This window comes from Urtica dioica, chromosome 2, assembly GCF_054948205.1.
Source record: "Urtica dioica subsp. dioica isolate 48M chromosome 2, U.dioica_male_clone48M_v1_H2, whole genome shotgun sequence".
NCBI classification, from domain to species: domain Eukaryota; kingdom Viridiplantae; phylum Streptophyta; class Magnoliopsida; order Rosales; family Urticaceae; genus Urtica; species Urtica dioica.
The window spans coordinates 51,476,805-51,490,079 of record NC_142757.1 but is presented as its reverse complement, the minus strand read 5'-3'; the positions used below and the strand labels follow the sequence as shown (position 1 = coordinate 51,490,079).

General features: G+C 34.5%; 1 protein-coding gene across 1 annotated transcript; it reads right to left on the bottom strand.

The window, feature by feature from the left end:
* Nucleotides 1-276: 276 nt before the first annotated feature.
* On the bottom strand, nucleotides 277-6,830 carry LOC149405439 (trehalase-like). The gene is made up of 11 exons (XM_089607987.1): nucleotides 6,155-6,830; nucleotides 4,938-5,057; nucleotides 4,729-4,844; nucleotides 4,266-4,366; nucleotides 3,789-3,898; nucleotides 3,296-3,368; nucleotides 3,048-3,212; nucleotides 2,875-2,968; nucleotides 2,666-2,765; nucleotides 2,374-2,587; nucleotides 277-399 (listed from the first exon to the last, which is right to left on the bottom strand). Exons 1-11 carry the CDS (start codon nucleotides 6,697-6,699, stop codon nucleotides 316-318), a joined length of 1,722 nt encoding a protein of 573 aa, XP_089464113.1. The 5' UTR covers nucleotides 6,700-6,830; the 3' UTR covers nucleotides 277-315.
* Nucleotides 6,831-13,275: the final 6,445 nt, after the last annotated feature.

The window sequence follows — 13,275 nt, the reverse complement described above, 5'->3', positions numbered from 1 at the left end:
TATTTTGCGTAAGTTTGAAAATTTTCGCTTTTCATTTTACTAATTGGTGATTATTTTATTTGCATTCTGAACAGTTTTTCTTTAATATAGCTTCTTTTTTTTTCTTCTATACTTTATAGTTTGTGGTAGATCTTTAGAGAATCCCATATTATTGTTGACGGTTTGATAACTTGTGTTCTTTTATAGCCATGGAACTCATATGGTTGAATGTGATTTTAAACCTCTAATTGCTTATGAATAAATTTGATCAGAAGACTATCTTTCTACTCTTCAAAATAAAGAGAGAAAAAACGTTGCTTTATTGGTGTAATGTTGTCAACAATGAATCTTGAGGCCCTCAGGCCATCCAAACTCTTCCAACAATGCTAATATAACTCCATTCGACCACCCGAAGCCGGTCTGCATTTGCAACATTTCAGAAGACAAAAGTTATATCAAATTTTAATATATATATATACATATATATATATATATATATATATATATAAATGAATTTTACAATGTTATGCTTATAAATGCATTGTCAATATAGTGATTCTAAATGTCGTTTTTGGATCAGAACTTTAAAAAATCATGTTGTTCGATCTAGAGACGAACCCTAAGAACGCATGTAGGTCAAAATATCATTTTTGTTATTTCTTTGTTGGACTCAAGAGAACCATGATTATGAAAGAAATGAGCCAATATAAATCAAATTTCAAAGATATTAGAAAATTCAACGAGAACGCGATGAGGTCATTGATAATTGTGAGCGGTGGCTTTAAAGTAAAGTGGGTCCCACCACTTTAGATTCTTTTCTTTTATTTCTTTTATATGTGTGTTGTGTCAAACGAAAACACACGGGAGAAAAACTAAGAGAGAGAAATACTGTAGGTGTGAGAAAATAAAAGAGGGAAAATCAACCTAAAACAACTTAGAGAGAAAAATCAAAGAGAGGAAAGAGAAAATTGTGAGCACTTATAATCTTTGTAATCTCGGATTAATTTTATCAGTGGAACCACTCTCTAAAGCCGGACGTATGACTTATTTGATCCGAACCTGGGTAAAACTCTTTGTCTCATTCTTTTTACATTCTCGTTGATTAAATTGTCTGAATTGGAGCCACAGAGGCAAATCTATATTGTTGTGCTATTATATTCTGTATTCCGTAGGTATCCAATCCGAATCGTTCGCACAATAACGTTATTCTCTTTCGGGCTCGAGAGAGGTATGATTATGAAATGGACGGACCCAATACAATACAAAATCTAAAGAGTCTTGAGAAAGACAACAAAATCAAGGGATAGTCCTAGACTCTATCTTCTCGTTGCCGGATAGTCGGTTTTCTTGCCCCTATAATCTAAATAAGACTAGGAAAGTGAGCTAAGTATGCGTATATGGATTTCTCCCAACGCATGTTCTATATATATATATATATATATATATGTATGTATGTATGTATGTATATATGTATGTATGTATGTATATATGACGAGAGGATCTAAGTTTCCTCTTTAGGTTTAGAGAGGGAAATTGATGAGAGGAAGAGATGGAAGATTTTGAAATTGTTTGCCCACGTGAGAATGACTTACCTAAAACTTATGTTGATTGATGTTTAGGGGAGTAAATTTATAGGAAGACAATGAGCTAATAAGGGCCAAGGATACCAAGGAGGATCATGGAAATCGAAAAGAACTCTTGTTGGGGAGATGGTTGCCGCGAGAAGGTTTTGGCGAGAAGGAACATCAATAAAGATGGAGTTTTGACAAGAATGAATAGAGGGTTTTCGGACAAGAAGGTCTTTTAGCGAGAGGATGAGTCCTCAGGCGAGAGAGTCTTCATGTGGGAGGGTCCTCGGTCTTCATGTATGAGAAAAGTCCTCGAGTGAGAAGAGTCTCAAGCGAGGACGGGCCATGGGTCATAGATCTTTTGAGCGGGCGAGAGGGGTTTACATAGAAAATAGTGAGGTTCACCTTGTTAATATGAACCCTTTTTTTTGTATACAAAAATGCATACAAAGCAATTGCTATGAGAGATTAAATCCATTTTAATATTCCTTAAAACATTATTCAGTATTGGAGTTGGTGTTAGCTAAAGGTGGAACTTGTAGCCTTTTTTTTTTTTTTTTTTTGGTAACGTTTTTCTTACCAATTTTTTGGTTAAATTGACCGAAAAATACATACCCAATTTTTAATCATTTTTTAATTTAAAAAATTAGGACATTTTGTGTATTATTTTTATTTAAGAAAATGCATAGCCATTTTTAAAGTTTCTTTTTAACAAGATTTTAAACGCCGGCGAAAATCGGCGAAAAGAATACACGAAATGTCCTAATTTTTTAAATGCAAACGGAATCCATTCTTTAGTCTTAGCCAGTGTTAGAGAAGGACGTACTTGAGCAACATATTCACCGCCGGACCCAATAGATCCACATTTTTCCACATTGTACTTTTCGTACATGTTTCCGGTCTTTCTGAAGCTGACATAGTTGGTTCTTATCCACTTCACCGCGATATCCTCGGCCAACGATCTTGCCCTTTTGGATCCCGATTTTGCCAACCCCTCGATGATCATGTGTTGGATTGGAGCCCACCCATTCGGAAAGTCCCTGTTTTTTTTTTTTCAAGTTTAGATACCATTTACATATGAAAATGAATTTGAGTCTCTTAACGAAAAAAAAAATAACCATTGTTGTCCTGAATTTGTTGCCGACGTGGCAATCCCGGCTTTGTGAACTAGGCCTGATCTTTGAAGACTTCTCGCAATCTTGTCCACCAAGTCAGCATCTACACATTAAAAAAAAATGCTCACAAAATCCTCTCAGAATTCATTAAATTATAAAATAAAAAGGTTGCCAAGATTAGGAATATGAAAAATCAATGATATTTGTCAAACCTGAGTGAAATGGCATGATCCATAAAGGAATGAAGTTTGAAGCAAAGGCCTTTTGACTTTGTTTCTGATTCCTAGGCTCCCACTTATCAACTCCCTAAAGTAAATGGTTATGTGTCATTTAAATTATTGAAACCTATAAGAAAATATAAAAAAAAAAAAAAAAAATTAAGTACCTCGGACGTACTATTGCTTAGCCGGTAATCAAACCATTGGCCCTTCTCCGTGTTCCAAAAAACATAGTCGATAGCTTTCTTTCTTTTGCATGAAAGTTTTAAAAAGCGTATCGAGACGTTTTGATCTCCGGTCACTCTTGCCAAGAAGGCTATGTTCAATTCCATCTACATGTCGCCAACAAAATAAATAAATAAATAATGCTAAATTTGAAAGATTTTGAGGCCTATTATGTGAGAAAAATGTGTACCCCGAGTAGGAACGCGTTCAAATCGACTGGTAATATTGATGTTGTTGCCAAAGTTGTGAAATCAGAAATATTCCTACAACAACAAAAAAATACTACAATAAAATATAAAACGTAGACAACCTTTGCCGGAGAAAAAAATGACCGGCTAAAAAAAAAAAAAAAAAGCGGTTACAAAACAAGCATTTATAAAAAAAATAAAATAAAAATTACTGTTTCTGACCTGCAAGAGAATACCCGTGATAAACTCGAAAGGGTAAATTTGTTATATACTTATTTCATATCGTTTTTATATATTCAATTACATCTAAGTATAAATAAGTCATTAGAGTGAGTCGTTCGGATTATGAGAAGAGTTATTTAGTTAATTATTTTTTATTTTCTTTGTCTTAAGATCATGATTCATCCACATATCTCAAGTGTTTGTGTTCGCCACCATTTTGATGTTAATATATAATAGTTTCTTTTGCTTGAGCAATAAACCAAGGAAAATTACCTCATCCATCTTGTACTGAAATCCCACCCGGATTCGGCGGTTGAAGCGACTTCCCGGTAAAACAAACGCTTCTCATAAGCACTAGAGATACCCGAGGCAAATTCCATATCCTGAGATAGCGAATGGAACCAAAACTTAAATCCGATTCGAGCACTAATATCGACTAAAAAAAAAGTTCACTTTACTCAAGTATAAAAAAAATTGATAGAAAGATTAACACTATATGAGTGACCCATAAATAGTGAAGCCTTTTTTTTAATTATTATTATAGAAGTCTAGTATGTATTTTGTTTATTCGTATGTACTATTTTCGGGAAAAATATGATATAGAACTTCATATCTTTATCCCTATTTTTTTTTTAAAACGGACAATCAAAATAACTATCTTATTTTAAAAATTATAGCTTTATAGTAATTATTAGCCTTCCCAAATAAATAAAAACATGGCCATGAATGAAGCTAGTTCATAATTCGTACCATAGTTGAAGATTCAGGCCTCGGTTCGTTCCACATTGCGTAATATCGACTTAAACTATGATTACGACCTTTAGCATCTTGAACGGTAACCAAATGTTTTCCTACCAAATAATAAAAAAAAACCTTAAATTATAGTTTGAAATAATGATCTACAGTCTCAAACATATCAATAGTGGAAATGTCATACTTTCTTTTCAAATTTAATTCACCAAATCTTCATTAACTATTTTTATTTTATAAACTTACAATAGTTTCCTTGTTGTCTGTAGTTTTATTGGACTTAATTTTTGTTTATTGCTTACAGATTTATTTAGCATTTTTCCCTGTTTAAAAATTTCATTTAGACTGATAAAATCTTCTGAAAATTTAAAACAAGCTATTTATATAATATTTGAAACTATGAGTTATTCTTGTAGTTACCATCTTCAAATGGTGTATTTGTAGAACTTCCTCTCAATAATACCTGATGTCCAAAACTTGTGCTCTTTGATAAGTGCTGGGAGAGACTTTCTAGCGAACTCCAAATCCTTTGTTCTCTTGAATATGTCCACTACCATTGCACTCAGTAGAGGAGGCTGACTAAAATAATAAAAATAAAAATAAAAATAAAAATCTACAGATGATATGAAAAGAATTTGACGAGTTGGGTGAATTATTATATTTTATTATTACCTCCGATTTGTGTAATAAGTTCTGGCACCATTAAGGACGAAACCATATTCGTCTATGAGTGAAATAAGGTTAGCAACAATTCCTTTTGCCGTGTCGTACATTTTGCTTACAAGTAATCCTCTGCAAAAATAATCAAAGCAAATTAAATGCTAGATGATGATTGTAGTGTTAAAAATTATTCTTTTCTTTTGTTTTTCTAAAATTATATTTGAAAAATATATAAAAAAAAAAAAAAAAACGTGAGAGAAAGTCAATAAAAATTAAACATTATCAAGACGCTAAATTGAACAAAGAGCAGTGCCAAGTATCAAACACTAAAACACACAAACTTCTAATAAGTTTCACATCACTTCCCGCGAATTAATACTACCACTTTAATAAAATACTCAAAAATCTCCTTCGGATATACTATTTATAAATCATATCACTACTTCATGATAAATTGGTACTCCCGGATGGTTATTAATAAAATTATTGCCCAATCAACCCATAAATGAATACAAAAAAAAAAAGGCTTCTTTTTTTTTCAACGTAATTAGTCCATAAATATTCATTCTACGAGTGATATCTTGGTTTTTAAATTAAGGGACCGTTTGGTTTAGTATTCTAATTTTTTTTTTTTTAAATTTGTTTTCTGATTCTAATTTTAAATTTAAAAAACAGATTTAAAATTACGTTTCAGAATATTTTAAAATGTTGTTTGGTTATGTTTTACATTCAATTGTTTTAGAGCTTAATTTAAAATATAAGAGAGATAAAATAGAAAACACATTTTTCTTATTTTCTGTTTTCTAAACAAATTAAAAAAAAACATAATTCTAAATTTGTTTTCTAAGTATTGTAACCAAACATGTTTTCAAAAAGTAAGTGTTTTCTACAATTTAGAATTAGAAAACAGAAAACAAATTTAGAATCACAAACCAAACAACCCCTAACTTTTTAAGTAAGTGTTTTAAAATGTATATCCTAAAAACAAAGCTCGACTCTAAAAATCTAAACTTGTTTAACTTGAATGTAATGTTTTTAGGATTACAATATAACTTAATCACTTCTAATGTTTCCTAAGTAAGAGATTTTATCAAATAGTTTACTATAGATTTTGCTAGAACATCATTTTTAACGTAATATATATATTATCGAACATCCTTTTAACGTAATAAATTAGTGCGTAATATCCGTCCAATCATTGACGAACACGTGTCTAAGACAGAACTAACCTGATTATCCAATAAGAATCCCAATAATAAACCTCTCTGAATCTCGAGCCAGGAACGATGATCGGACGAGCGAGAGGAAGCAGAGTATGGAATTCAGGCCTCTCCAGAACCTTCCGAGAGACTCTTCTGCTCAGATTCCTCCACAGAGAATGAACCTCCAAAGCCCAAGACCTCGCTGCTTCGGACTCCACGTTCTCCAGAAAACCCTCCGGCTCGGGGACGAAATCCACTGGATCCGAGTACACCATATCTTCCCCTGCGCCGTCGAAGTAGTCCCTCACGAACCGCCTCAGATCCTCGCCGGAGACCGACCCGTTTGGGGACCTCGAGAGCTCGCGGAAAGCGAGCTCGGTCGAAGATAGTTGGGACTTGAGTGATAAGTCGACGTAGAGTTTGGGGTCGAACTCGGATTTTCCGAAAGTTTCGAGGGCTGTTTGTTGGAGCTTCTCCAAGAAAGTCAGCAATTGGTTTGTTGCAAAGGAAGAAGAAGTTTGTGAGAGAACGGAGACCGAGGAAAAGAGAAAAAGAAGTGGAAGTGGATTCATGTTTTGTTTATTTGGTTTATGGAATCAAAATCTATAGTTTGTAATTATAAGTAAACGAATCGGAAAAAAAAATTATTATAAAATGGATTATTGGCAACGATGATCGTGATTTGTTTCTAGTTTATGTTAAGGCTGATGAGTATGCATTCGATATGTATATATAATATGTGTGTGTGTGTGTATATGTGTTGACATATGTGTATGTATGGCTGATATACTGCCAACAACACACTTTGGATTTAAGACTACTAAATATTTTGTCCTGTTTATTAGAGTGGAATTTATTTATATTTAATAGTTATGACCTGATTTTGTAAGATTAATTTTAAAGATTAATAGTAACAATAACTAACAAAAAAAAAAAAAAAAATATGAAATATTTGTTAAAACTTAGCTTTCGACACACTGAGAGAGTGGTATAAACATCTCCCGCACTATGTTTTACGAACCGCAAATACTTAAAAAAGTAAATAAATAAATAAATAACAGTAATCTTATCACCAAAATACGTGTTAAATAGCAAATTTACTGCAAATACCATAAACATTCAAGTTTACCATAAATACGCAGAATACCACTATTATCATTTGATTTTTTTTTCCTAATATCATGAATCTTTTTTATTTTATCCATCATAATTTTAATATTTATATAAATTTCTTAGTAACCACCTAAAACGTTTTAATTGCTATATAACAAGCGTTCAATGAATGCTTACAAAATAGCATTTTTAGCATACGTGACATTAAGTTTTTGTTTAATCCGTAATCATTTTCGGCCAAAAAGATGAATTCTTTTTTTTGCTACAATACTCATGTTTTTTTTTTTGTAATAATTAAATCTCATTAAGTGTTGATATATATGTAAATATTACATATTCTTCATAAAATATATATGTGCTGCTTATATATCTTGCGAATATCTTTTTTTTTCGGTTTACTCATGGAATAACTTTATATTACGCGGCACGTGGTACCACTTATGTTAGTCAAATACCGCAGTATATCTTAGACATAATGTGTTTCCAATAAAATAATGAGAGAGAAAGAGAGCATATGATGACACGTGTCACTTCCTTATGAAGCCACGTGTTAAAATATTAAGAGAGAAGTAATTGACTTGACTATAACACATTAAGCTCGAAGGCTTCTTATTCCACAACAACGACTCATTAAACTGTGAAACGTTACCCTACGTGATGTGCTTCCAATGCTGGGGTATTCGGCGGCTCTTTATTCAGTGCTATGCATGGTTCCTTGGTAACTTCTAGTTTGATCAGGGAAACCACTGAGACCATATAGATAGATAGATAGGATCAGTGAGCTATTAAGCACTCTTTCAAGGGTGTTGAGCGACAGCCCTTCCACTCGGCACTGTCGGATCACTAAGGCTTTAGCTAGCACGCGAAAGTGTAGGATCATCATGAGTACCATCATACTTGCTGACCATCGATGAACAGATCGGATTAACCAACCAAAGCCGATTTCAAGATACTTTTGGGGGATGAGCCCAGTCAATCAAATGAATTGTAATTACAATTGAAACGAGTATTTTACAGAGAGCCGACAATGGCGGCGGTAAAAAAAATAGACTTAATTGGCTGCGTAGCCATCTTAAACACTAGCAATTTATTTTTAGCCAACCTTTCGTTAATTTCCTGTAAATAGCCATATTGCTTACGTGGCAGCTTATTAATTAAATTACGTTTACATTTTTGCCCTTATTTAATTCGGCAGATTGAATTAATTAGGCAGTTTTTTTTTCAAATTTCGAATTAAATAAATAAGGCAGTTTTTTTTAATTTTTTTTTAAGGAAACCGATTAGGAAAGTAGTTAGAGGTACCTGTTGACCTTAGGCAATCAGTTTCTATTTTTGTGACAAAATATAATATTCAATCTGCAAAATATTCCTCATTTATTGACTTTATTCTGAAAAACAATTCAAATATTACAATTACGATATTCATGATCTCAGTTGGCCGCCAAAATATTTTAGAACGTCCAAAATATTTATAGAATTTTTTCAAGTTTTTATTTACACGAATATACTGAAAATATGCTTTGTATTTACAATGAATATACTGTAAATATGCTTTGTATTTACACGAATATATTGTAAATCAGTTTTGTATTTACACGAATATACTGCAAATCAGTTTTATTTTTATAATGCTTTACGCTGAAACAATTGATATTAACTGTAATTAATCAACGTCGTATTTACAACACTGGAAAAGAAACACCAGAACCAAAATCTCAACAAATTCACAATCACTAAAACATATCTCATACACTCAAAACCACCGGCAATGCCGATGAAGAAGAAGAAGAAGAAGGAGCACGGCGGAGAACACCATGGCCGACATCACGACGTGGACAAATGAATATTTTTCTCTTTTAAACGAATCTTTTCTTCTTCTGCCATCTTATTTCTTCTCGTTGCCTCCCCGGAGAAGAAAGAAGATGACAGAAGAAGAAAAGATTCGTGGTGAGCCTGTCGACGAGGGTGCATCTTGGCGTATTCTGTGGTGCGTTTGTTTTGAATGTATTTTGTGGTACGTGATGTTTAAATTCGTTTGTTAATGCATTTATGGAGTTTTAAATGCTCCATTGATTTATGCAAGGTAGTTATGGTCGAATTTTTTTTTCCATTTAAATTATTACGCTGAAAATAATGGACGGGAATAACAAAGGGCAATCCCGTCCAAATTTGACTGTTAATAAATGACAGTGGCTATTTACAACATATTAACGAAAGGTGGGCTAAAAAAATTGCTTATTTTCGGGAGGCCATTTAACTTAATTACCCAAAAAATATGCTTTTTTGGATCGAATACGGCTTTCCACATAATTCTATATGTATCTATGATAAAGTTGCAAAAATAAGAGCTTGAATACCACTGGTAAATAATCCAAGAAACATGACAGTGAAACTAACCACTGGTAAATAATCATACTCAATTCGATGGAATTGTTTGATCTTAAATAATTATGAGAAGGGTCCTTCGAGCTAAATAGATACTAATGGAATTATTTAGATGAAATTATTTAAGAGAAATCACACCAATTATGCCACATGAAACGTTTTGAATGCTATTTAGCCAACCTTTCAACTTTGTTTAAAAACTAGCCGATTATTCACACATGGAAGTCTTATTTGATGGACATTTATAGTAATAAATCTTGTAAGCACATCTCGGCAAACATTATTGTAGCTAATGTTTCGAAGTTCTTTTAAAGCAATTTTGTAGCCATCGTTTGACTTTTTCAAACAAAAAATTATAGCACCCCTTACTCAATTACATAAAACAAAAATCTTATGAATATCTCCATTAATACTATGTCTTAGTTTCATTTAATTTTAATATATAAGAATCAATTAAGGATATTGATTCTGTTTTGTCAAACTAATCGGATATATAATCATTATTTCGTTTATTAGAAGTAATATGAATGTCTTGATTTTAGGAAGCAGTTAAATAACGTGAATATTGTATTCAAATTTGTTTTTTTTTTTTTTTTTAAACTTCTGAGCGCTCTCTCGCTGAGTCATTCTCAAACTTGCGTTCAAAATTTCGTCATGGTAAATTGTTGACGCTAATATTAACAAGTATTTACCAAAATTAACAACTTCGTATATCCAAAACCATTTTGAACCAAGAATCAAAGAAAAGCTCATAAATACTAATTATTTCTCAACTTCAAACAAGCTTGGCAAAGTGAAGAGCCCGGCTATGATCAGACGGTCAGTCATCCGCAACCAGTGAAGGAGCTAATGTGGGCTTAGAGGGGGCCCTCAAATATCATTTTTCAAAAAAATTTAAAATAATTAATTTTTTTTTTTTTTTTTCCATTTTATGTGGAAAGTTTTCGTATTAGCCTCCCACTGACCAAAAGGGTGGAGCTAAAATATCCTGGACAAAGCAAACAAAAAACAAACACGCAGAGGAGAGTGGTACAACTTACAAGGATAATATAGCAATAATATTATACTCTAATAATAATGGAGAAATTGTCTCAAGTAGTAACAACTTTGATACTTTAGACTAAAATAAGTCAAACTATGTTTTTGGACACTTCTTCTAATAACCGTAGACCTATATATTTGTTTAATCCGTAATATTATAAGTCTACAATTAATGACAATTGTATACTTTCATGTCTATATTTACTAGTAAAAATTCAAAAACATATTATGATTTATTTCGATGCAAAGTATCAAAGTTGCTACTATACTTTGTGGCCGTTTTCCCAAATAATACTCTGACAACATCGTAGTTCAACTGTCCAGAGCCCAAATCCATAGGCTTCTAATGTTGGATCTATATCCACGATGTGGTGTGAGAGGTTAAATATTGGTATTTATCTATACCCACGATGTGGTGTGAGAGGTTAAATATTGGTATTACTATTCTTTTTTAATCTTTCATGCCACGACGACTCAAAAGAAACCAGGCACAACCATCTAGTGGAAATAAATGACGAATTTCAATAAAATCAATGTTCCGTTCTTTGAAAGTACATTATCTAGGTTTTATTTGCATTCTCACACTTTTCCTTGATGATGCCAAATTATAGGTGTTAAATTTTGGGATTCTTTTGCTCGTAGTAGTTTTATCGTCTTTGGGGGCATTGACCCCATAGAACTCCGTTTAAAAAAAAAAAAAATTAAAAACCATAGAACTCAGCAAGCTCGTTAACAATATTTAACCCTAGATCTCAACTTTAATAAAGTAGCTTCAAATGGTTGCTTTGGACTCAACTTTAGAAATAAATAACTACAACGCTACAGCACTCTTTTTTCTCTCTCTAAAAATTAGGGTTTTCTCCTAAACTTCTTCTCCTCCATTGAAGCAGCCGCCGCCGCCCCCCCAGGATGCTGCTCGCCGGCGTGCTCTCAGCCCCGACGTCGGTCTTGAAAGGATCCCTGCCCTTAGGGCATTCGACACCAACTCCGGTCAACCGTCTCCTTCCCCCCTCCGATCTCCGTTCTCGTTCTGGGTGCTACCCCGCGACGTTTTTCTCCGATCTGAAAGCCTGCTCCTCCGGCCGTCCTCGTGTGGTCTTGCTCGGGTGTTCCTCCCGGTCTTGGTTTTTGCAGCTCTCGAGAGCGAATGAGGAGCCTTTCCGGGAGATCTCCGGTGCCCCGAATCCCCTCCACCGGAGGTCCTCGCGAATCCTCACCGATCTCGGTGGCTTGGGTGTTGACAAGCTACCAAGATGCAGCGGAGGTTTCTGCTCCTTCACGCCCCACTCGCCCTCGTCGGAAGCCACCCTCGCAGGCGAAGGTTCTCCAAGCCGGAGATCTTCTACGGTCGACGTCCCCGGCACTGGTTCTACCCAGACGGTGTGGACTAGCGTTTTTCGGATGTGCACAGCGAATCCCACCCTCTCGTGTGTAGATCCGAAGCTCCGACGTGGTCCCGTCGACCCCGATCCTTTTGGTCTCTCTCGGATGGAATCGCTGGAGGTGATCCGTGCCACGGGTTCGAGCCATCGAAGCCGTATGCCGAGTGACAGATGTGGCTCGTCGACGTTCGCGACGCGGCCGGGCTCGCTGCAGATCTTGGGTGCGGGTGTTGGCCTTTTTTTAGTTTGTTTTAGTTTGTTTAATTTTTGGTGTTGGCATGGACCTATCCTTTTATTGCTATGCTTTGTTTTGTTTTGGACTCGGATTAGCCGTAGTTCCCTTTCCCGTAGTGGATTTCCTGTTAGATTTTGATCTGTGCAGGTTGAAGAGTCATCTTATTCGTGGCTATCGGACCAAGGTTAGTTGGATTTTTCTATCGCCAATTTTTGGATTTTTGAACGAGCTTCTTGTGTGCTCTATTTTTTTTTTTTTTATAACCATGGTGTCCGGGAAACCAACCCGACTAAAATCCACGGGGCCCTGACATTATCGACCGGGAGACTACCCCAGTGGCCCCAATTGTTGCGTCCAGGGGGAATCGAACCGGAGATGTACAAGATCCCAAGAATCGCCATTACCACTAGACCAACCACTTGAGATTCTTGTGTGCTCTATTTGTGCTTATAATCCTTCCCGTGGTCGGAAGTTTGCACATACGTATTTCTACCGGAACTTAGTATTAGATTCACTTCGACTTGGATCTTGATGATCCATGTACTAAGGTGTTTTTCTCCTGTATTAATGGGTTTTTTACTCAATTTTAATGGAAAATCCGTTCTATTAAAAAAAAAAAACTACAACGCTACAGAGAAGATTCCCAAGGGAAAGAATAAAAACAATTGCTAAAGATAAAGACAATCACTCACTCAGATGTTTTTAAGTAACTGATCAAGGATTTTTTTGCAAGTACTAGGCTTAAAAGAAAAAGAGAGAGTTTGATATAATCGTCATGCCACGTCACACTTTTGAGTTTAAGAATACATACGCCAGCAGCAACAAAAAAACGAGTAATGCGTTTGTCAGGCTATTCATATTTCATATGTAGTTGTGGTCAAAGGGTAATTTGTTAGGGTTAATTCAGTAAAATCTGGACCCCACTTCCCAGTCCAGTACAAATTATTGAATGCTTTCAGTCATTTATTTAATTATTGCATTCATGAAAGAGC